At 39.3% G+C, this 22,106-nt stretch overlaps 1 protein-coding gene across 5 annotated transcripts in view; it reads left to right on the top strand.

The window, feature by feature from the left end:
* The window catches only part of USP37 (ubiquitin specific peptidase 37), a 101,035-nt gene that overhangs the window by 71,540 nt on the left and 7,389 nt on the right, over positions 1-22,106 (top strand). For all 5 annotated transcript variants that reach the window (XM_047873502.1, XM_047873497.1, XM_047873499.1 and 2 more), the window contains 4 exons: positions 1,141-1,396; positions 14,366-14,532; positions 17,149-17,209; positions 21,264-21,379. In XM_047873502.1, coding sequence (XP_047729458.1) covers positions 1,141-1,396; positions 14,366-14,532; positions 17,149-17,209; positions 21,264-21,379 — 600 coding nt within the window. The remainder of the gene's footprint in view (positions 1-1,140; positions 1,397-14,365; positions 14,533-17,148; positions 17,210-21,263; positions 21,380-22,106) is intronic.

The raw sequence follows: 22,106 nt of genomic DNA on the forward strand, positions 1-22,106 counted from the left end.
GCTGACAGCTCAGAGCTTGGAGCCTGCTTCAGATTCTGTGTCTCCCTCTCTCTGTCTGCCCCTCCCCACTCACACTCTGTCTCCCTCTGTCTCAAAAATAAACATTAAAAAAAAAATTTTTTTTTTTTTAATTTAAAAGTTTAAATAATGATGTGAGAAGGTGTAACTTCATCATTTTCAATCTTGACACATAATAATAGTTAATACCTTGAAGTTACAAGCTTCTCTAGGAGTTTGCATCATCTCGTGTGACTGTTTGATTTTAAATCTCCCTTTTGGTTAGGTAACACTTTAATATAAAAATAACATAACACTTTAATATAAACACTTTAATATAAACTTTAATGTAAATAATTATATTTATAAACACTTTATATTAATAAAGTGTTAATAAAATAATAAAATTAATAAATACTTTAATAAAATTAATAAACACTTTAATATAAACACTTTAATATAAAAATAACAATTTAATAGTTATTTTTTATTGACTTGTTTCCCATCTAATTTCAAAGCTAAAGATAGTTTGTGGTTGCTCACCCTGAATGAGAAATGAAAGTCAGAATGAGAAATGAAAGTCTTTGATTTTTGCTCACATCATGATCTCATGATTAATGGGATTGAACCCCACCTTGGGCTCTGCTCTGACAGCGTGGAGCCTGCTTGGGTTTCTTTCTCTCCCTCTCTCTCTCTGCCCCCCCCACTTGTGCATGTGCACACACTTGCACTCTCTCTCAAACGTGAAAAAAAGTTTTTAGTTATAATAAGAATAAAAGTAAATATGAGGTGTAGTGAAAACATTTCTAGTGTAGTACACGTGTAACTGAAAGAAAATACACCAAAGATACCTGTAGGAATTATCCCTGAGTGATGGATTTTGAGTGAATTTGTTTTATTATTTTTAGGTATTTTCTAAATTTCTACAAAGAGCATACTTAATAAAATAAACCTGTGTCCCCGTGTATTTATTTAAAAGAAAATTAGGCTTGCCAGTGAGTTTATATGTTGGTTATTGATTGTTAAATAACCTAAAACTTCAAAGAAAGGAAACTTTTTAGAAATAAACTTCTCACTTTAAACTCTAAGACTGCTATATTCATAGGCATTCTGGTTTCCTCTAAAAGTAACTCTCTTCTTCAGGATTCCAAATCATGCAGAATAGAGCCTGATAAGTCTGAATTGGAAAACTCTGGATTTGATGGGATGAGTGAAGAAGAGCTTCTAGCAGCTGTTTTAGAGATAAGTAAGAGAGAAGCTTCACCATCCCTGAGTCATGAAGATGATGATAAACCAACCAGCAGCCCAGATACTGGATTTGCAGAAGATGATATTCAAGAAATGCCTGAAAATCAAGACCCTGTGGAAACGGAGAAGCCCAAAACACTTGCAGAGCCTGGTAGGTTTAATGAAAAGAATCATCTGTTAAGGCACAGTGGTGTTCTGTCGCCTTATCGGGACAAGCAGCTTCTCAATAATGGGAGGTGAAATGAATCTGTGTAACAAGGCTAATAATATTTTCATGCTTCCCCCCCCCCCAAAAAATTTAAAAAATGAGGAGTAAATATTTTGAGTAGTATCCAGAGGCTGCTGGTAAAGTATACCTTATCCCTTTAAGTGTACATCAACGTTTTACTTATTTTTGGGACAGAGAGAGACAGAGCATGAACGGGGAAGGGCAGAGAGAGAGGGAGACACAGAATCGGAAACAGGCTCCAGGCTCTGAGCCATCATCAGCCCAGAGCCCGACGCGGGGCTCGAACTCACGGACCGCGAGATCGTGACCTGGCTGAAGTCAGACGCTCAACCGACTGCGCCACCCAGGCGCCCCACCTTTAAGTGTACATCAAAAGAAAAGTTAGGATTCCTTTGTGCACATAAGTAAATGTGTCATTTTTTGGCCACTTTTTTCCTCACCACTGCTCTCTCAGAAATTTGTATAATTCTTTCCTCATTTTTCTGTATTTGAATTTGTACTGAGTTTTAGTGTATAAATTGAGTTCTCCATTCTTTGGGTTCATCCCTTTATAATGATAGAAACACCACTGAACTAAGGTCAAGTTTTGAGCCTCTAATCTTTTTTTTTTTTTTTTTTTTTTTTGAGCTTATTTATTTTGAAGGAGAGCACTTATGAGCAGCAGAAGGCCGGGGCGGGTTGGGGGGGGGGTGGTGGTGGGGAGAGAATCCCAAGCAGGCTCAAACTCATGACCTTGAGATCGTGACCTGAGTCAGATGCTTAACCCACTGAGCCACCCAGGCACCCCTGAGCCTCTAATCTTGGCTGTACCACTGACTAGCTATGAATTTCTAAATAGGAGATTTAACCACTTTGACAGTCAGCTTTCTGATCACTGTATGGGGATACACCAGGCATGCTTTGGAAAGTTGTGATTAGAATGTTAGATCAGGGGCGCCTGGGTGGCGCAGTCGGTTAAGCATCCGACTTCAGCCAGGTCACGATCTCGCGGTCCGGGAGTTCGAGCCCCGCGTCGGGCTCTGGGCTGATGATGGCTCAGAGCCTGGAGCCTGTTTCCGATTCTGTGTCTCCCTCTCTCTCCGCCCCTCCCCCGTTCATGCTCTGTCTCTCTCTGTCCCAAAAATAAATAAACGTTGAAAAAAAAAAGTAAAAAAAAAAAAGAATGTTAGATCAAATATACATATATTGTAAAGGGCTATATGGATAGAAAATTATTTTGTACTAATTATTTCTATTTTGTTATTTCTCAAATCTGTCAATGATAACAACAGAGCTGAGCCTCCTTGCCTTGTACTGTGGGTATTTTAACAGTTTTAGGTGTAAAACTTTTACTGTCTCTTCCTGTAACAATCTAATATTTTTCTCCTGATATCCATATTATCTATATCTGTGTAGCTGATGTGTTTCAGTACATCAAGCCTGAAATTTTGGAGATGAAGAGAACAGTAGTATATCATAATTATTTTCTGTATTCTTTGGGGTTAAGTCTTATCAACTGAGTTTATGTGCAAGTGAAAATAAGAATTAGTATATTCTCAGTTTAAATGGAAACAAAAAGCTGATGGTTTTTGTTTTTTTTTTTTAAATGAATTTTTTTTTTTTCAACGTTTATTTATTTTTGGGACAGAGAGAGACAGAGCATGAACGGGCGAGGGGCAGAGAGAGAGGGAGACACAGAATTGGAAACAGGCTCCAGGCTCTGAGCCATCAGCCCAGAGCCCGACGTGGGGCTCGAACTCACGGACCGCGAGATCGTGACCTGGGTGAAGTCGGACGCTTAACCGACTGCGCCACCCAGGCGCCCCAAAGCTGATGGTTTTTGGATCTGAGTGTTCCCTTTTTTTCTTTCTTGATGCAAGTATCCTTAGGAAATCCCTTTCTTTTCTTAAACTCATAGTCACCACCCTTACATATTATTGGTTAATATCAGTGCTTTTGCCTTTCACCAGTAATTCCTGCATTCACCTCTTCCTTCCACTTGTTTGCTCTGTCTTACATCTCCCTAAAATTAACAAAGGAAGTTATTCTTCTATACAATTAGTTCTACCTTATTATCTGTGCCAATGAGGGAGAACACTGAGTTATCAAAATCAATAACCACAGGTGGCTTGCAACTGTATAGGAGCTTTGGGAAGAGCAAACTTGTTAGTAAGTACTTTATATCCTTTTTGTAAAACTGTCTGTTCTCTAGCTCCTGTCTTCCCCAACTGGAGGCGAGCCTTTGTTGTGTTTCCCGTTTCATTAATGTCATGGTTCCATTCACCTTCTTACTATAACCGAAACCCAAAGACATTGCTTTTCCTGCAAACTTTTTTTTTTTTTTTAAATTTCTGGAAAATATAGACCAAGGACAGAAGTAGAGAGATGAGTATAATGAATCTTCACCCTTGTACCCATTATCAACAGTAATTATCAAAAAGTCAATCTTGTTTCATCTATACCCTATCTTCCTTCTCTACCCCATCCCCTAGATTATTTTTCTTAATGTTTATTTTGAGAGAGAGAGCGCAAGCAGAGGGAGAGAGAATCCCAGGCAGGCTCTGCACTGTTTGCATGGAGCCTGACATGGGCTCAGTTTCACAAACCATGAGATCATGATCTCAGCTGAAATCAAGAGTCAGACGCTCAACCGACTGAGACACCCAGGCACCCCTAGAAGTAAATCCAAGATATTAGATCATTTCATCAATAAAGATTTCAATGTCTCTAAAAGAGCTCCTTTTTAAGAAAACATATCCTCAATCCCATTATCATACTTTAAAAAATTAGCAGTATCAAATATGATCATATTCTCCATAAGTTTTTTACTTTAAAAATGTTCAAATCTAGAGAGAAATTGAATAGATACATCATTTAACATTTCGTCACATTTGCTTTCTTCCCTCACTGTGTGTGTGTGTGTGTGTGTGTGTGTCATTGTGTGTGTCTGTGTGTGTATGGTTGTGCAGCAGTTACCCAAAATTAGTATCTTAAAACAGCAATAACATTATCTCTCATAACTCTTGGATTGACTGGTCTTAGCAGCTCCTCTGCTTCCTGTGATGTTGGCTGGGGTTTGACTAGGTTGTAACATCCTAGATGGCTCATCTAAGCACCTTGGTGGTGTTGGTTAGAAGAGTCTGCTGGGATGGCTAGATATCCTCTCCATTCTTTTTTCCCCTCCCCCTCTTCATCTTTTCATCTCTTCATGTAATCTCAGGGCCTCTCCTTCTCCTTGTGTTCTCTCTAGCAAGATAGCTAAGCTTCTTACATTACAGTTCAGGGCTCCCAAAAGCACAGAAGGGGAAGAAGCTACCAGGTCTCCTTTATTTAAGCTTAAAATTAGCACAGAATCAATTCCATCACATTTTGTTGCTTAAAGCACTCCCATGTTCACTGTGGGGGTGCCTACACAAGAGTAAAGAATACTGGTGGTAAGAGTACTGCGTAGTTCATTGGAGGCCATCTTTGCAGACTACATACATGTATGTATGCACTTTTTTTTCTTTCTTCCTTTTTTTTTTTTTTTTAAGTTTTTTGTTTTTTATTTTTGAGAGAGAGAGTGCAAATCCCAAGCAGGCTCTGCATTGTCATCACAGAGCCTAATGTGAGGCTTAAACCCACAACCGTGAAATCATGACCTGAGCCAAAACCAAGAGCTGGACGTTCAGCTGAGCCACCCAGATGCCCTGTGTACTTTTCCTTTTTAAAGCAACTGTTTGGAATTGCAGGTATCATGATTCTTCACCCTAAAACACTTCAGCCTCAGTCTCCTAAATATATGGAAATTATTTTACATAACATCGTATCACACGTAGCAATATTATCACACGTTAATCACACGTTATCACACGTAGCAATATTAACGCTGTGTCCATATATAATTCCAGTGTAGAGGCCACACACGTTTCTCCAGTTGTTCTCCAAAATATTTTTTATACTTTTTTTCCCCACCTAGAACCCAGAGTTTACCCACTGCATTTGATTGTTAGGTGTCTTTAGTATGTATTCACGGCCAGTTTTTTTGTTTGAAAGGCTCCCATTGTGGATTGCTCTACTCTTCTTTAAGCATAAGTCGTTTTTTTGCATACCATAAAACTTCAGACCTTGGAGATGGGATGAGTTTTTTTCTTGTTACTCACTGCCATCACCAGACCTCTGTCTCTTCTCATTCTACAAAAATCCCAGCTTCTCGAAGTGTAAGACATTAAACTTTGCCACCTATCTATCTCTTCCTATAGCTGTCTTTTACCTTTCAGGTTCTCTCATCAACATCGTAGAGCCCTCAGCATCTTCATAAATGATCCTTTCAAAAGCCTGGTTTCTCAGTTCCTGATCTTAATTCCAAAGATCTTTTTTCCTACCCCATCTTGATCACTGACAGTAGTCCTGTTTTAGACCAGTGGTTCTCAGAGTATTTTCACAGATCATCAGTATCACGTGGGAAATTGCTGGAAATGCCATTAATGGCCCCACCCCAGACTTACTGAATAAGAAACTCTGTTGGCATTCTGTGTTCTGTGTTTTGACTCCCAAGTCATTCTGATGCATGCTAACGTTTGAGAAACCCTTCCCTTGACTTTGTCGTCATCAGTAACTGTGCCACCTTTGAAATCTTGATTTCAGATACCTTCTCTCCATCCAACTTAACCTCGTGTCCTGTTCTGTTGTCAGTGATGACTTGATCTCATTACGGTTTCCAGTCATGGGCACCTGGGTGGCTCAGTTGGTTAAGTGTCTTGATTTCGGTTCAGGTTATGATTTCACAGTTCATGGGATCAAGTCCCGCCTTGGGCTCTGCACTGCAGTGCAGACCTGCTTGGGATTCTCTCCCTCTCTCTCTCTCCATGCCTCCCCGCTCAGGCTTGTTCTCTCTCTCAAAAATAAATCAACTTTAAAAAAAAAAAAAGAAAGAAAGAAAATAGATGTAATCAGATGAACATTCTGCCTTCACTTTTGTTATGGAGGAAATATCCCTGCTCTTTAAGGCCAGTCCCTCCATTCATATTCAGAATTTCATCCACTTGTTTCTTGACCTTCTCTCTTGAAATTATACCTTCTCTTCTGCATCAAGTCTTCCCTCTCTTGTAAATTACTCTTGTGTGCCTTAATCTCTAAAATGATTAAAAACCCATCTTTTTTTTTTTAATGTTCATTTTTGAGAGAGAGAGGGAGGGAGGAAGGAAGAGGGGGAGGGGCAAAGAGAAGAAAACAGAGTATCTAAAGTGAGCTCTGTGCTGACAGCAGAGAGCTGAGAACCTGATGTGGGACTCAAACTCATGAACCACTCACAAACCTCGAGATCATGACCTGAGCCGAAGGCGGTGCTTAACCGACTGAGCCATCCAAGTGCCCCTAAAAATCCATTTTTATTTTTATTTTTTAAAAATTTACATCCAAATTAGTTAACATATAGTGCAACAATGATTTCAGGAGTAGATTCCTTAGTGCACCTTCCCCATTTAGCCCATTCCCCTCCCACAACCCCTCCAGTAACCCTCAATTTGTTCTCCATATTTATGAATCTCTTATGTTTTGTCCCCCTCCCTGTTTTTATATTATTTTTGTTTCCCTTCCCTTATGTTCATCTGTTTTGTCTCTTAACGACCTCATATGAGTGAAGTCATATGATATTTGTCTTTCTCTGACTAATTTCATTTAGCATAATACCCTCCAGTTCCATCCACGTAGTTGCAAATGGCAAGATTTCATTCTTTTTGATTGCCGAGTAATACTCCATTGTATATATATACCACATCTTCTTTTTCCATTCATCCATTGATGGGCATTTGGGCTCTTTCCATAATTTGACTATTGTTGATAGTGCTGCTATAAACATTGGGGTGCATGTGTCCCTTCGAAACAGCACACCTGTACCCCTTGGATAAATACCTAGTAGTGCAATTGCTGGGTCATAGGGTGATTTTATTTTTAGTTTTTTGAGGAACCTCCATACTGTTTTCCAGAGTGGCTGCACCAGCTTGCATTCCCACCAACAATGCAAAAGAGATCCTCTTTCTCCACATCCTCGCCAACATCTGTTGTTGCCTGAGTTGTTAATGTTAGCCATTCTGACAGGTGTAAGGTAGTATCTCATTGTGGTTTTGATTTGTATCTCCCTGATGATGAATGAAGTTGAGCATTTTTTCATGTGTCGGTTGGCCATCTGGATGTCTTCTTTGGAGAAGTGTCTATTCCTGTTTTTTGCTCATTTCTTCACTGTATTATTATTTGTTTCTTGGGTGTTGACTTTAATAGGTTCTTTATAGATTTTGGATACTAACCCTTTATCTGATATGTCGTTTGCAAATACCTTCTCCCATTCTGTCGGTTGCCTTTAGTTTTGCTGATTGTTTCCTTTGCTGTGCAGAAGCTTTTTAGTCTGTTGAGGTCCCAGTAGTTAATTTTTGCTTTTGTTTCCCTTGCCTCCGAAGACGCATTGAGTAAGAACTTGCTGCGGCCAAGATCAAAGAGGTTTTTGCCTGCTTTCTCCTCATGGATTTTGATGGCTTCCTGTCTTACATTGAGGTCTTTCATCCATTTTGAGTTTATTTTTGTGTATGGTGTAAGAAAGTGGTCCAGGTTCATTCTTCTGCATGTTGCTGTCCAGTTTTCCCAGCACCACTTGTTGAAGAGAAGAGACTGTCTTTATTCCATTGGATATTCTTTCCTGTTTTGTCAAAGATTAGTTGGCCATACGTTTGTGGGTCCATTTCTGGGTTCTCTGTTCTGTTCCATTGATCTGAGTGTCTGTTCTTGTGCCAGTAACATACTGTCTTGATGATTACAGCTTTGTAGTATAGCTTGAAGTCCAGGATTGTGATGCCTCCTGCTTTGGTTTTCTTTTTCAAGATTGCTTTGGGTATTCGGGGTCTTTTCTGGTTCCACACAAGTTTTAGGATTACTTGTTCTAGCTCTGTGAAGAATGCTGGTGTTATTTTGATAGGGATTGCATTGAATATGTAGATTGCTTTGGGTAGTATCGACGTTTTAGCAATATTTGTTCTTCCTATCCAGGAGCATGGAATCTTTTTCCATTTTTTTTGTGTCTTCTTCAATTTCTTCCAGAAGTTTTCTATAGTTTTCAGTGTGTAAATTTTTCACCTCTTTGGTTAGATTCATTCCTAGGTATTTTATGGCTTTTGGTGCAATTGTAAATGGGATCAATTCCTTGATTTCTCTTTCTGTTGCTTCATTGTTGGTGTAGAGGAATGCAACCGATTTCTGTGTGTTGATTTTATATCCTGCAACTTTGCTTAATTCATGAATCAGTTCTAGCAGTTTTTTGGTGGAATCTTTAGGGTTTTCCATATAGAGTATCATGTCTTCTGCGAAGAGTGAAAATTTGACCTCCTCTTGGCCGATTTGGATGCCTTTTATTTCTTTGTGTTGTCTGATGGCAGAGACTAAGACTTCTAATACTATGTTGAATAACAGGGGCAAGAGTGGACATCCCTGTCTTGTTCCTGACCTTAGGGGGAAAGCTCTCAGTTTTTCCCCATTGAGGATGATATTAGCGTTGGGTTGTTCATATATGGCTTTTATGATCTCGAGGTATGCTCCTTCTATCCCTACTTTCTTGAGAGTTTTTATCAAGAAAGGATGCTGTATTTTGTCAAATGCTTTCTCTGCATCTATTGAGAGGATCATATGGTTCTTGTCCTTTCTTTTATTGATGTGATGAATCACGTTAATTGTTTTGCAGATACTGAACCAGCCCTGCATCCCAGGTATAAATCCCACTTGGTCGTGGTGAATAATTTTTTTAATGTATTGTTGGATCCAGTTGGCTAATATCTTGTTGAGGATTTTTGCATCCATGTTCATCAGGGAAATTTGTCTATAGTTCTCCTTTTTAGTGGGGTCTCTGTCTGGTTTTGGAATCAAGGTAATGCTGGCTTCATAGAAAGAGTTTGGAAGTTTTCCTTCCATTTTTATTTTTTGGAACAGCTTCAAGGGAATAGGTGTTAACTCTTCCTTAAGTATTTGTAGAATTCCCCTGGAAAGCCATCTGGCCCTGGACTCTTGTTTTTTGGGAGATTTTTGATTACGAATTCAATTTCCTTACTGGTTATGAGGTAAAAATCCATTTTTAAAAAACTCTCTTGTTACCATACATTCCCCTACTGCTACTGCTCTCTTTCTTTGCTCCACTCACAACAGAATTCTCTGAAAGTGTTTTATTCATTCTCTCTACTTTCTTACCACCACCCATTCTCTCACCAGCCCTCTGCAAGTGGGCTTTCTTCCCCATCACTCCCCTGAAATGGTTTATCAAGTTTACATTAGCAGTATTTCACATAATTCACCACTCCTTCCTTAACATTCAAAACTTTTGTACATTTTTTTTTTTTCTCTGAGCTTCCATGACACCATGCTTGTCAGGGGGTTTTCTTCCTACTAAACCAAGTCACTTTAGTTTCCCTCCCCTCATCAGAACTCTGATTGTTGGAGTATTCCCAGAATACCATCCTTAGCTGTCTTTTTGCTACTGAAGCTCTCTCCCTGAGTGATCTCATATTTTACCACAGCCTCACATACCGATGAACTACCAAATTCATACCTCTAGCTTGGATCTCTCAGCTGAGCTTTAAATTTTGGTGTTGAGCTGCCTACGTAAAATGTCCACTTGGCAGGGCGCCTGGGTGGCTAGCTCAGTTAGTTAAGCACCCAGCTCTTGATTTGGGCTCAGGTCATGATCTCATGGTTTATGGGATTGAGCCCTACCTTGGGCTCTGCGCTGGTAGGGTGGAACCTGCTTGGGATGCTCTCTTCTTCCCTCTCTCTGCCCCTCCCCCCCTCCCTTGCATCTCAAAATAAATAAGTAAACATTTAAAACTTATTATGATTTGCCATTACACTTCATCCAAGCTTCTTTTTTCTATCTTTCTTTTTTTTATTCTTTTTGAATGTTTGTTTATTTTTGAGAGAGAGAGAGAGAGAGCACAAGCTGGGGAGGGGCACAGAGAGAGGGGGACAGAGGATCCGAAGCAGGCTGTGTTAACAGCAGGGAGCTGGATATAGGTCTCGAACTCCCGAACCATGAAATCATGACCTGAGCCAAAGTCAGACACTTAACTGACTGAGCCAACCAGGCACCCCCATCCACGCTTCTTACTATGGCCTGTCTCCACTCTCCCCCTCTTTCACTCCACTTAGCTATACTGGCTTTGTCTCTCTTTGTTCCTACAAATATGCTAAGTTCATTCTCATCTCAGAGTCTTTGCACTTAAGCTACTTGAGGACAAGGGCCATCTTGCTTTAATTGTTGCTGTAGTCCCACCTTCCACAACAATTCCTGGTGCATAGTAGATTCTCAGTAATTATTTGGGGCCCAGCACATTGTCTCATGAATCAACTCAGAAAGGGCAAGAAGACTGCCAAGTAAGGTTTCACTGTCTCCGGACACCAGCCAGAGGGAAGAGTATGTGCAGAGGTTGAGATGTGAGAAAGGCCATGGCAAGTTAGTAGGCAACAAAAAAGTTCAGAATGATCTGCATTACTGGAGCATAGTGTTGAGGAAGAAAAGCAAAAGAGAGAAAGCTATGCATCTCTAGTTTTTACATGGCCTAAACCCATTTTTAGAAGTTTGGACTTTTATTTCAGAACCATTAGGAAGTTATTGAATAGTTATAAGCAAACAAGTGTTTGATAAAGATTTATATTTGAAAAAGATCATTCTCAAAGCACTTGGGTGGCTCAATTGGTTAAGCATCCACCTTTGACTCAGGTCATGATCTAATGGTTCATGAGTTTGAGCACCATATCGGACTCTGCACTGGGATTCCCTCTCTCCTACTCTCTCTGCCCTCCCCCACTTGCATATGCGTGTGAGCGCGCTCGCTCGCTCTCTCTCTTTCACTCTCACTCGCTCTCACTCCCTCTCAAAATAAATAAATAAACTTTTTTTTTTTTTTCAACATTTATTTATTTTTTGGGACAGAGAGAGAGCATGAACGGGGGAGGGGCAGAGAGAGAGGGAGACACAGAATCGGAAACAGGCTCCAGGCTCTGAGCCATCAGCCCAGAGCCTGACGCGGGGCTCGAACTCACGGACTGCGAGATCGTGACCTGGCTGAAGTCGGATGCTTAACCGACTGCGCCACCCAGGCGCCCCAATAAATAAACTTTTAAAAAAAATTTTAAAAAGGGTGCCTGGGTGGCTCAGTTGGTTAAGTGTCCTGGTCATGATCTCGCAGTTCATGGGTTCGAGCCCCATGTCAGGCTCTGTTCCTGTCCCACTCGGTTTCTCTCTCTCTCTCAAAAATAAATAAACGTTAAAAATTAAAAAAAAAAAAAAAAGTTTAAAAAAATAAAAAGACCATTCTGGCTGCACTATAGCACATTTATTAGAGAAGAAATTCAAAGTAATCCTGTGAGACCTGTTAAGAAGTTACTTCAGTTGTCTAGGTCAAAAACTAATGGTGCCTTAGGCCAAGGTTTTGGCATTTGAAGGAAAAGTCGATGGATTGAAGAGATAGTTAGGAAATAATGACTTACCTGATATGAGGGATAAGTAAAAAATGACACCAGCTTTCTGTCTTTAAAAAAGGCACATAAGGTGCAGGGGTGGCTCCGTCGGTTAAGCTTCTGACTTCGGCTCAGGTCACGATCTCAGTTTGTGAGTTTGAGCCCCACATTGGGCTCTTTGCTCTCAGTGTAGAGCCTGCTTCAGATCCTCATCTCCCTCTCTCTCTGCCCCTCCCCCACTCTCAAAAAATAAAAATAAACGTTAAAAAAAAACTGTGTATAGTGATCCCTTTCACTGAAACATAGACTATAGGGAAGGAGCAGGTTTCATTTGGTGTAGGGGAAGAAGCAGAAGATATGTGTTCAGTGTAAAAATGTTAAATTCTGACATGTGGCTTTCCTTCTATCCATTGATCAAGTTCCTTAAAAGAGTGTTATTTTTCCATGGTCATATTTGTTCCCATAGATCTTAAGTAATGTTTGTATCCATCTGATAATCTTGTCCTGATAACAAATCTATCTTGATTTTAGCATCTCAAAGTAAACTTTCTTGATTGGTTTTCTATCACGTGGATTAATTGGTAGTATGATTTTAGGATTTGTGGGGCACATTAGTACCTGGAATGCCGAAAATTATTGGTTAAGAAAAATTACCTTTTTTTAATGAGTATATTTTGGTAATAAAAGTAATAATATTTATCTTAGGTCTAAAATAGCAGCCTCAACTCCCAAATCTTTCTTCCACTTAAAATGTTCAACATCAGCTAATTTTGAATGTCTCAGTTCCACATTTCCAGCAGTAATCAGATTGGTTGACTCAAATATCCATTCCTGGTCCAATAAGCTAAGGCCAGAGGGACAGGAAGGGTCAGAGAGACTTCAGAGCTCCCCCTTCCAGCTTATGGAAATGATTTTCTCCAAGAATGGAGGAAAGGAAGAAGTTATAACTTTTAATGTTTGTTTATTTTTGAGAGAGAGAGAGAGAGAGAGAGAGAGAGACAGAATGTGAGCGAGGAAGGGGCAGAGAGAATCCGAAGCAGACTCCACGCTCTGAGCTGTCAGCACAGAGCCTGACACAGGACTCAAAGTCACAGACCACGATATTGTGACCTAGCTGAAGTCGGACACTTAACTGACTGAGACACCCAGGCGCCCCAGAAATTACATCTTTTATATAATTTTTCAATTGGGATCATATTGCTTTTGCACTTCATATATTCGAAGAGTTTTTCTCTTTTAATGAGTATTCAGAGTTTTAATGGTAAGTATTCAGTCAACAATTTGATACAATTAAAAAATGATGACAACTTACTGATTTAGAGTCTAAAGTCAAGATGTTGTAAACTTCAGATTAATTGGTAGTGCTGTAGAAAATCTATCGTTTAAGTGGTTAAGATACAGTATTAGGGCAGATAAAGAGCATATACTAATTTTAACACAATCTATATAAAATGAATCTGTAAAGATAATTCTTGTTTGCCAGTTAAATTCTTTTTATGAGACTTTCCCTAACTTGTTAAGATGATAGTATTTGCTTTTGTAGTGTTTGAGAGAAAGAAAGCATTGAACTCTTTGTCTACCACTCTTACCTATATTAAAAATCATAATATGTTTTTTGTTCTCACAGTTCAAATAACCAGAACGAAATCATGACCATACTGTTTATCCCAGCTAGCTGTGGTCTAGAGATTGAGAAGGAACAGAAAGAAATGAAAGATTTTTTCTTCTTATCTCCTTGTGTGGATGTTTTAAACATATATAGTTATATTCTTGTGCAGTACATGAAGTGTTTACGTATTTCATGTAGCTCTTTTGATTTAGGATATGTACAAGGCTTATTTGATTATTAATGAAAACTCACACTCATTTGACCTAATTTAATAATGAGAAAAATCTCAATGTTAGCTTAATCATTCTAGCCTAATTATTCATTTACTACTCTAAACAATGCTTTATTCCTAATACTTGGCTATGTGACATTGTGACCGGCTATGAATATGGCTGTTCATTTTTCTCCATCCTCAGCCATAGTGCTTCCTGATTGGTTACGTTTCAGAACATTGCTGTAGATCAGTGGTTCTCAACCAAGGACAGTTTTGTTCCCCCAGGGGACATTGACAATGTCTGTCATTTTTGGTGGTCACATCTGGGGAAGGGGGGTGCTATTGGCATCTAGTAGGTAGAGACCAAGGATGTTGCTGAACATTCTGCAGTGCATAGGACAGCCCCCTCAAACAACAAAAAATTATCCCACCCAGAATGTCAGTAGTGCTGAGATTGAGAAACCATGATCTAAATGTAGCAAGATGAAATTGTGTGTCCCAAGCAAGTCATGTATGAGGTTCGGGTCAGTTACTCTCTGAACAGTAGGTGTCACTCTAGTCCAGAGATTTCAGTTTATTAGAGAGGATTTCCCAGTTACGTCTTGTTCTGCTTCCTCAGATCCTGCCAGTTTTACTGAGATAACTAAAGACTGTGATGAGAATAAAGAAAATAAAACTCCAGAAGGATCTCAAGGAGAGGTTGATTGGCTCCAGCAGTATGATATGGAACGTGAAAGGGAAGAGCAAGAACTTCAGCAGGCATTGGCTCAGAGCCTTCAGGAACAAGTAAGAGATACTTCTATTGCTGTTTTCTCCTTACCCGTCTTCCCCAGTAACAACAACTAACATGCATTAAGCACTTACTGTGTGCCAAGCATTGTTCCAGGTGATTTACATACACTAAGGCATTGGTCCAGCAAAACAAACAAACTTGTTTGGAACTTTGCCTTGGTTCTGAAACAGAAACAGTGATAGTTTTTCTTTTTTTGAAATTCCAAATGCAACAAAATGTATTGTTGATTACTTCCCATTAGTGTAATTCGTTGCATGCTAAGGCAGGATGGGTTATTACACATCATCCCCTGTCCAATTTTATTTTGCAAGCTTTAGAAATAGCCAGCATACCACCATGATTTTTTAATATTTTAAGGCATTGTTCTGGTCACTTTCTCACAATATGAATTCTTTCCTATGAATTATTTGAGCATAAAATTCTCAGGGCTATTATCTGAATAATATCTGAAATTTCAGCTTTCAGTCATAGACTGGAAAAGATGAACATTTATCCGCTCTTTTCTTATATAGTAATCTAATCTTAAATTTCTAGTTCTTCATACTTATATTTACCAAAGCCGTTGCTTTTGCCTGAGGTATTGCAGTTGCCTAAGGTATCTTGACTAAAAGGTGATGTTTTCATGGTTGTGTGATCCTATGCAATCCACGTCATGTTAGTAATAAAAATTTACCAAAACTCCCTAGAATGAGCACACCATTTTAGTGTTTACAAATAATCAGATTAATAAATCTAATTTGTCTGGGGCACCTGGCTGGTCAGTCAGTAAAGCATGTGACTCTTGATCTCCAGGTTGTAAGTTCAAGCCCCTCATAGGGTGTAGTAATTACTTAAAAATAAAATCTTACTATCTGATTTCTCTAGAACAGTGGGGTTCATTCTTAACTGCACATTACTATCATCTGGGGAGCTTTAAAAAATACTGATACTTGCATTGTTCTTCCCCTCAGGAATTCTGATATAATGGATCCTGGGGTATGGTCTGGGCATCTAGATATCTTTCCTTTTCTCTCTCTCCCTCCCTCCCTCTCTCTCCCTCCCTCCCCCTCTCCCCCCCTCCTCCCTCTCTCTCCCCCTTCCCCCTTCGTTCAGCCTCCCTTCTCTCCTTCCTTCCTCCTTGCTTCCTCCCTCCTCCTTACTTCTTCCTTCATTTTTTAAAACCTCCCAGTGATTCTGGTGTTCAGTCAAGGCTGAGAACTGCTGCTTTAAAATGCTTTCAGAACCAGCTGTTCTGTATCCTTTTATTTGTGAGAAGTATCTCCCTAGCTGCCTCATCATCAAGATGTATTTATGTCAGCTATTTTGCAAATAATGGATAGTAATCATTTGTTTTAGAAAACTTATTTTTCATCTAAAAGACCAAGGTCTGATTTCTTAACAATAGTTCCTTATAGTGCAGAGAAAGAAAAAATTCAGCATACCTCTTTTTCATGCACAAAGGACATATATCCTCTTTCTTGTCAGCTACCCAGTTAAAACTATCTTATGAACCTATCTTCACATCTGAGAATAGAATATGAGGTCTCTTCAGTTTGGTATACCTGCATCATTCTATTAATAGCTAAAAGAGTATCTTTTACCATCTGGGTTTCAGCACAGACTTTATATGCTGGATGAGTTTAAGTAATCATATTTCCTCTTAGAGAATATCTGTTTCTTTCCTGAATACAGTATTATTGCTCCCAGGACTGTAATGCAGAATAGCTCATTCTAAGCTTCTTACATACTTTAGTAACTAAAAACAAGTCTAGACTTGGGAAAAGTATAAAACGGTTCTGCTTAAATTACATCTTTTCTTCATTTATGCATGAAGTTTATAAATTTCTCTGCAGATGAGAGGGAAAAATTTTTAGAGTCAGCATTTCCCTATTTTTATAATTAGTCATCAGGTTGACATTTTCACAGGTTCTTGTCTTTCTAAGAGAACCTCAGATGTATTAGAAAAGTAACAGCAGCATTCATTTAGTATTCACCAAGTATCTGTTACGTGTGTCGGGGGTTTTTTTAAGCAAGAAAAAAATAGAAAAAAGAATAAAATAGAAATGTTTGAATAATGATCTTGTGGAAATTTTCTGTTGCTGTCATAGACTTAGTGACAGCAATACACTAGGACCACCAGCTCACCGTCAGCTCAGGCATGCCCACCTCTTCCCAGCCGTGCACTCAGTATCATGTTGGTAGCTTAAACTTTGCCACAGTGGGAGTATTTATACCACGGAAATGGGCAGATGCTATAAATCAGAGGAAAGAAAACAGAGCAACTTGCTAAGTAGGTTCTGCTGTGTGCCAGGCATTTCATACATACAAGAAGAAAGGGAATTAATTAGATCACACTGTCACAGTGAATGGCTTTTGGTTAGCAAGCCAAATGTGACTGACTAGAAGAGATAACATGTAAGCCCTTTCAACCCCCGAGGTTGTATTTGAGGAAAACAGGTTGAAAAAAGTAAAGGATTTCTCCACATCCCTCAAAAAGTCATACTCCATACATTTGTAAGATTATGGAAAACATTGTGAGCAAATGCTTTTAGCACGGCTGATCTCATCCTTGTTAAATAAGTTTAATCAGTACCTTTTTAAATACCTTAGTTTTGTTTTTGTCCCTTTAGGAAGCTTGGGAACAGAAAGAAGATGATGACCTCAAAAGAGCAACAGAGTTAAGTCTTCAAGGTGTGGAGATTATTTTAATTACATTGTTTTTATGGTGAACTGTATCGCACACAGAAAAACATGTAAAGTATTATTTTAATGACAATAACAAATTTTAACACCTTCAAGGTAAAGAAATAGAACCTTAGAAATTGTGTACCCATTTCTTCCCTCTACCCCAAGAGAAAACCACTGTTCTAATGTTTGTATCCATCAGTAGCTTTTTTTAAATATTTTTATTAAAAAAACATTTTTTTTTTAATGTTTTTACTTACTTTTGAGAGAGAGAGAGAGACAGAGAACTAGACAGAGGGGCAGTGAGAGAGGGAGACACAGAATCTGAAGCAGGCTCCAGGCTCTGAGTTGTTAACACAGAGCCCGACGCGGGGCCTGAACTCATGAATTGTGAGATTGTGACCTGAGCTGAAGTCGGACGCTTAACCAACTGAGTGACTCAGGCGCACCCCGGTAGCTTTTTAAAAAAAAAAAATAATTTGTCATCTCTATCCATATCACCCCTCCTTTTTTTTTTTTTTTTTGAAAAATTACATAACAAAGACATGTGAAAGAGCATTTTGCCATGATTAGAACTACTAGAAGATAATGTGGCCTCAGTTTCCCTGTGAATTTACAAGAGTTCACTCTTGGAAAATCAGTGGGCAAAATCATGAGTATTTAGAAACATAATGCTCACCATAGTTGTGGCATGTGGCAGAACTAATATATGGACCAGATACTAGAGGTCCACAGGGACATGTAGTCATGGGAAGCAGGCTCACTTTTATTTTCCAAGATCACTAGTCTTTCTCTGGTTCTCAGAAATAGATCAAAACAGAACACTTTGGTACAAATTGAGTGCTCTAGGCTGATTTAGACACCAGGGCATAGAGCAGAGAGCCTGAATTTTGCTGGCACATAGTTGAGGCAATTACAAATAAGAATTGAAGCTAGATTTCACCCAGGCATTCTGTGCTCTATTAGAAAGATGGTATAGTAGTGGCATTAATGGCTGTCACAAGTCACATTGCTCCAGTCTGGACTGGTTGCCCTTTACATCCATGCACAGATACCCTGAGAGCTCCCTAACCATTCTCCTGGGGATTCCCTCTGATTCTCTCCTTTGTTTGAATCTCTCATTTCCTGTATCTCACCCTTCCTCATTCTTGGTCTACTTGTGTACTTGTGCTTTTTTTTTTTTTTTTTTTTTAACATTTATTGTTGAGAGAGAATACATGTGAAGCGGGGGAGGGGCAGAGAGAGACAGGGACAGAGGATCCAAAGTGCGCTCTGCACTGACAGCACAGAACTTGATGTGGGACTCAAACTCATGAACCATGAGATTATGACCCAAGCCGAAGTCAGATGCTTAACCAACTGAGCCACCCAGGCACCCCTCTACTTGTGCTTTGATGGAGAACGTCCTAGTAGTTTTCTTAGAAAAGAGGGGTTGTGACTCAGGTTTTTTTGGAAGCCTTGCAAGTTTCACTGGACCTAGTATTTGATGGTTTGGCTGTATAGAATTCTGGGTTTGCAGTCATTGTGAAAGCATTGTTTCCCTCCAGCTTCATGCTGCTGAGCAGTGATAGAAGTCTTGTTTGCAGAGTTGCCGTATGAAAGCCATTCTTTATCCTGATATGACCCCGTTTTTGTCTGAAAGCTTGTAGGATCTTTTTATTTCTACTATGATGAAGTTTCATACCGATGTGCTTTGATGTAGGTCTGTTTCATCCATTTTACTGGGTACTTAAAAGATCATTTTAATAGAGAAACTTGTGTCCTTCAATTATAAGAAATTTTCACTGACTTCCTCCCTTTCACTCTCTTTTCTCTTTTTGAAACTTCTGTTATCCAGACTTTCTGGTCTGATTCTTAAAATTTTCTCATCTCTTCTTTCTAGTTTTCCATCTTTTGGTAATTTTGCTCTGCTTCCTGGGAAAGTTCTCTAACCTTATCTCTAGCTCCAAACCTTCTTTTGAGTGTTTTATTTCTATCATATTTCTGATTTTCAAGAACTGATTTGTTTTGTGTATGTTCTCTTTTTCGTAAGCTTTTGGGGGGTGGTCATGGAAGTAATACCATCTCAAATCTCTGAGGATATTAAATATAGTTGATTTGTTTATTTGAAGGTTTCTTCTCCCTGAATAGATTGTTTCCTCCAACTGCCCTGTCCTGTGTGGTTCTTATGGTCTTTATATTACTTATTAGAGGCTTTCCTCAGTGTCTAGTAATCTTTGGTTGTTGGTTCATTGTTAAGAAAAGGAGACTAAAAAGATAGTTGGGGGCACCTGGGTGGCTGTCAGTTAGGTGTCCGACTCTTGGTTTTGGTTCAGGTCATGATCTCACAGTTCTTGAGTCCAAGCCCTGCATAGGGCTCTGCTGACAGCCTGACAGCATGGAGCCTGCTTAAGATTCTCTCCCCCTCTCTCTCTACCCCTTGCCCACTCACATGCTCACTCAAGCATGCACTCTCTCTCTCACACACACAAAAATAAATAAATAAACTTTAAAAAAATAACAAAAAGATGGTTGGAAGCTCTGAGTACATGAATAGTTAGGGCTCATCAACTCTGAGTTTTAGAGGGTGGGACTGTTTTGAAGATGATGTTAATATTTTAGGACTTTGTCATGGGCTGGTCAGATTCCTAAAAAAAAAGAGTTTTCTCTGGGGCCTGGGTGGTTCAGTTGGTCGAGCGGCCGACTCTTGATCTCACAGTTCGTGGGTTCAAGCCCCACATCAGGCTCTGCACTGACCGTGTGGAACCTACTTGGAATTCTCTGTCTCCCTCTCTCTCAGTCCCTCCACCACTTGTGCACTTGCTCTCTCTCTGTCTCAAAATAAGTAAATAAACTTTAAAAAAAAAAAAAGAGTTTTCTCATTTATTGCCTTTGCCTAAAGGTAAAAGATGAGGCTGTCAGAGTTCTGAGAGCCAAGTATAGGAATAGGGCTGGGGTAGAGGGGTTTGCCCTGCAAATCGTGGCCTGCTTCCCCATTTGCTGTGTGTGCCTGGCGTTCCCCCAGTCCAGAGAGTTCCCCCAGTCCAGAGAGTGTTTTACCCCCTCCAGAGGATGAAACTCCAGATTTCTGTCACTGCTTAGCAGCATAAAGTGGAGGGGAGGGGATCCTGGGGGGTCTGTTTCTCAAAACACTTTTCACCAAATCCTTATTTTTTTTTATCCCCTCCTTAGCCTCCAATTTCAGGGGTACATGATATTTGCAAGTTGTATGTCTTTTGAACGAGAGTCTGTGATTTAAATTGGATTGGTTCTCAACTTTTCTGTTACTGGCTTAAGATTTGGTTTTGGCTTTCCTAGGTCTGCTAAGTCCGTCACCATCTACTTTGTAGCTTTCAGGATTCTGATTCTATAGTCTCTTTCTCTGTTCTTCCCATTCATAAGTGTTCGTGTCTTTTAAATAACTCTATACTATGATTTTAAGTGGGATTAATTGTATTTTAAAGCAAAGAGACACCTACAAATGCTTCTGGGACTCTTTATTTAAGTCATTACTAAAGATGGATTCTTTCAGTAGAAACTCATCATTAAAGAAAAAAGTGGATCTTGGATTTAATTATTAGTGTAGTATATTTTAAGTGAACCTTAAATTCAAGGTTAGATACCATTATATTAAATTTCAAAAGAGTTAATGTTGAAGAATGTGAAAGGATACTAATTTTTTATGGTCTGTTTTCTGTGAGGTGGTTTGTATTTGCTGGGGCATCCACAATATGCACCAAGTACTTCAAACCTAACATACAGTTTATAGAATGTGGAATGTAGTGAAATTGGGTTATCTGTAAAATCATATTCTCTTTTTCAGTTTTATTCCTTTCTTATTAGAGTCCTATCCCTTTCATATAAATATATTTAAAAGAAAAAGGGACATTTCTTTTATAGATACCTGGTACCTGAATTGTTACTCCTCAGAGTGGGCTGGGTAAATTGGAACCCTAATGATAATATGTTTTATGTTTCCATAGGATGATAAAATATGTACCCCAAGCTGTTTTTTTACTTTTCTAATCCTATCTCTTTGTGTCTGTTCTAAGAACTTTTACAACATTTTTGTATTCTTCAGAGTTTAACAACTCTTTTCTGGACTCATTGGGTTCTGATGAGGACTCTGGAAATGAGGATGTTTTAGATATGGAGTACACAGAAGCTGAGGCTGAGGAGCTGAAAAGAAATGCTGAGGTAGGTGACGTTCTTCCATGAGTAGATCCGGTCACATTGTCAGGATTACTCCTCCTGCTGTTTGTCTTCAAAGGCCTCCCTGTTCGTGTCCCTTGCGGGTTCATCTGTGCCCTGTGGCAGCTGTCCGATGGCCTTCACTTTCTCTTGCCTTTGCTCCTCGTTTCTTACAAGCTTCAGAACAGACTGAAACAAAACTGACTCCCTCGTGTACATGTTAGGTAGTAAATGAGTAACATGGCTCTTGATGTTACATATTAATATTAACTCACCTTTAGTTCTTCCAGAACTATATTGTCTTAAAAAATTTTTTTTAACATTTTTATTTATTTTTGAGAGAGAGACAGAGCACGAGTGGGGAAGGGGCGGAGAGAGAGGGAGACACAGATTCTGAAGCAGGCTCCAGGCTCCGAGCTGTCAGCACAGAGCCCGACATGGGGCTCGAACCACTGAGATCATGACCCGAGCCGAAGTCGGACACTCAACCGACTGAGCCACCTAAGCGCCCCAAAACTATATTGTCTTTAAAGTTATATACCAAAACTAGCTGGTTGTTACTCAGTAAAAACTATTGCACTGTTAAACTGGAGCACATTGTAACCTTTTCTTACCCTTCTTTTTTTCTGAAATAATTGGTTTTTTTTCCATTTTCCAATTTTGTAATTTTAATTGCCTAGGAGTCCACTGTCCTAACACAACTACTGTTAGCATTTTGACATACTTTGTCATC

The sequence above is a fragment of the Prionailurus viverrinus genome, chromosome C1 (genome assembly GCF_022837055.1).
Source record: "Prionailurus viverrinus isolate Anna chromosome C1, UM_Priviv_1.0, whole genome shotgun sequence".
NCBI lineage: Eukaryota > Metazoa > Chordata > Mammalia > Carnivora > Felidae > Prionailurus > Prionailurus viverrinus.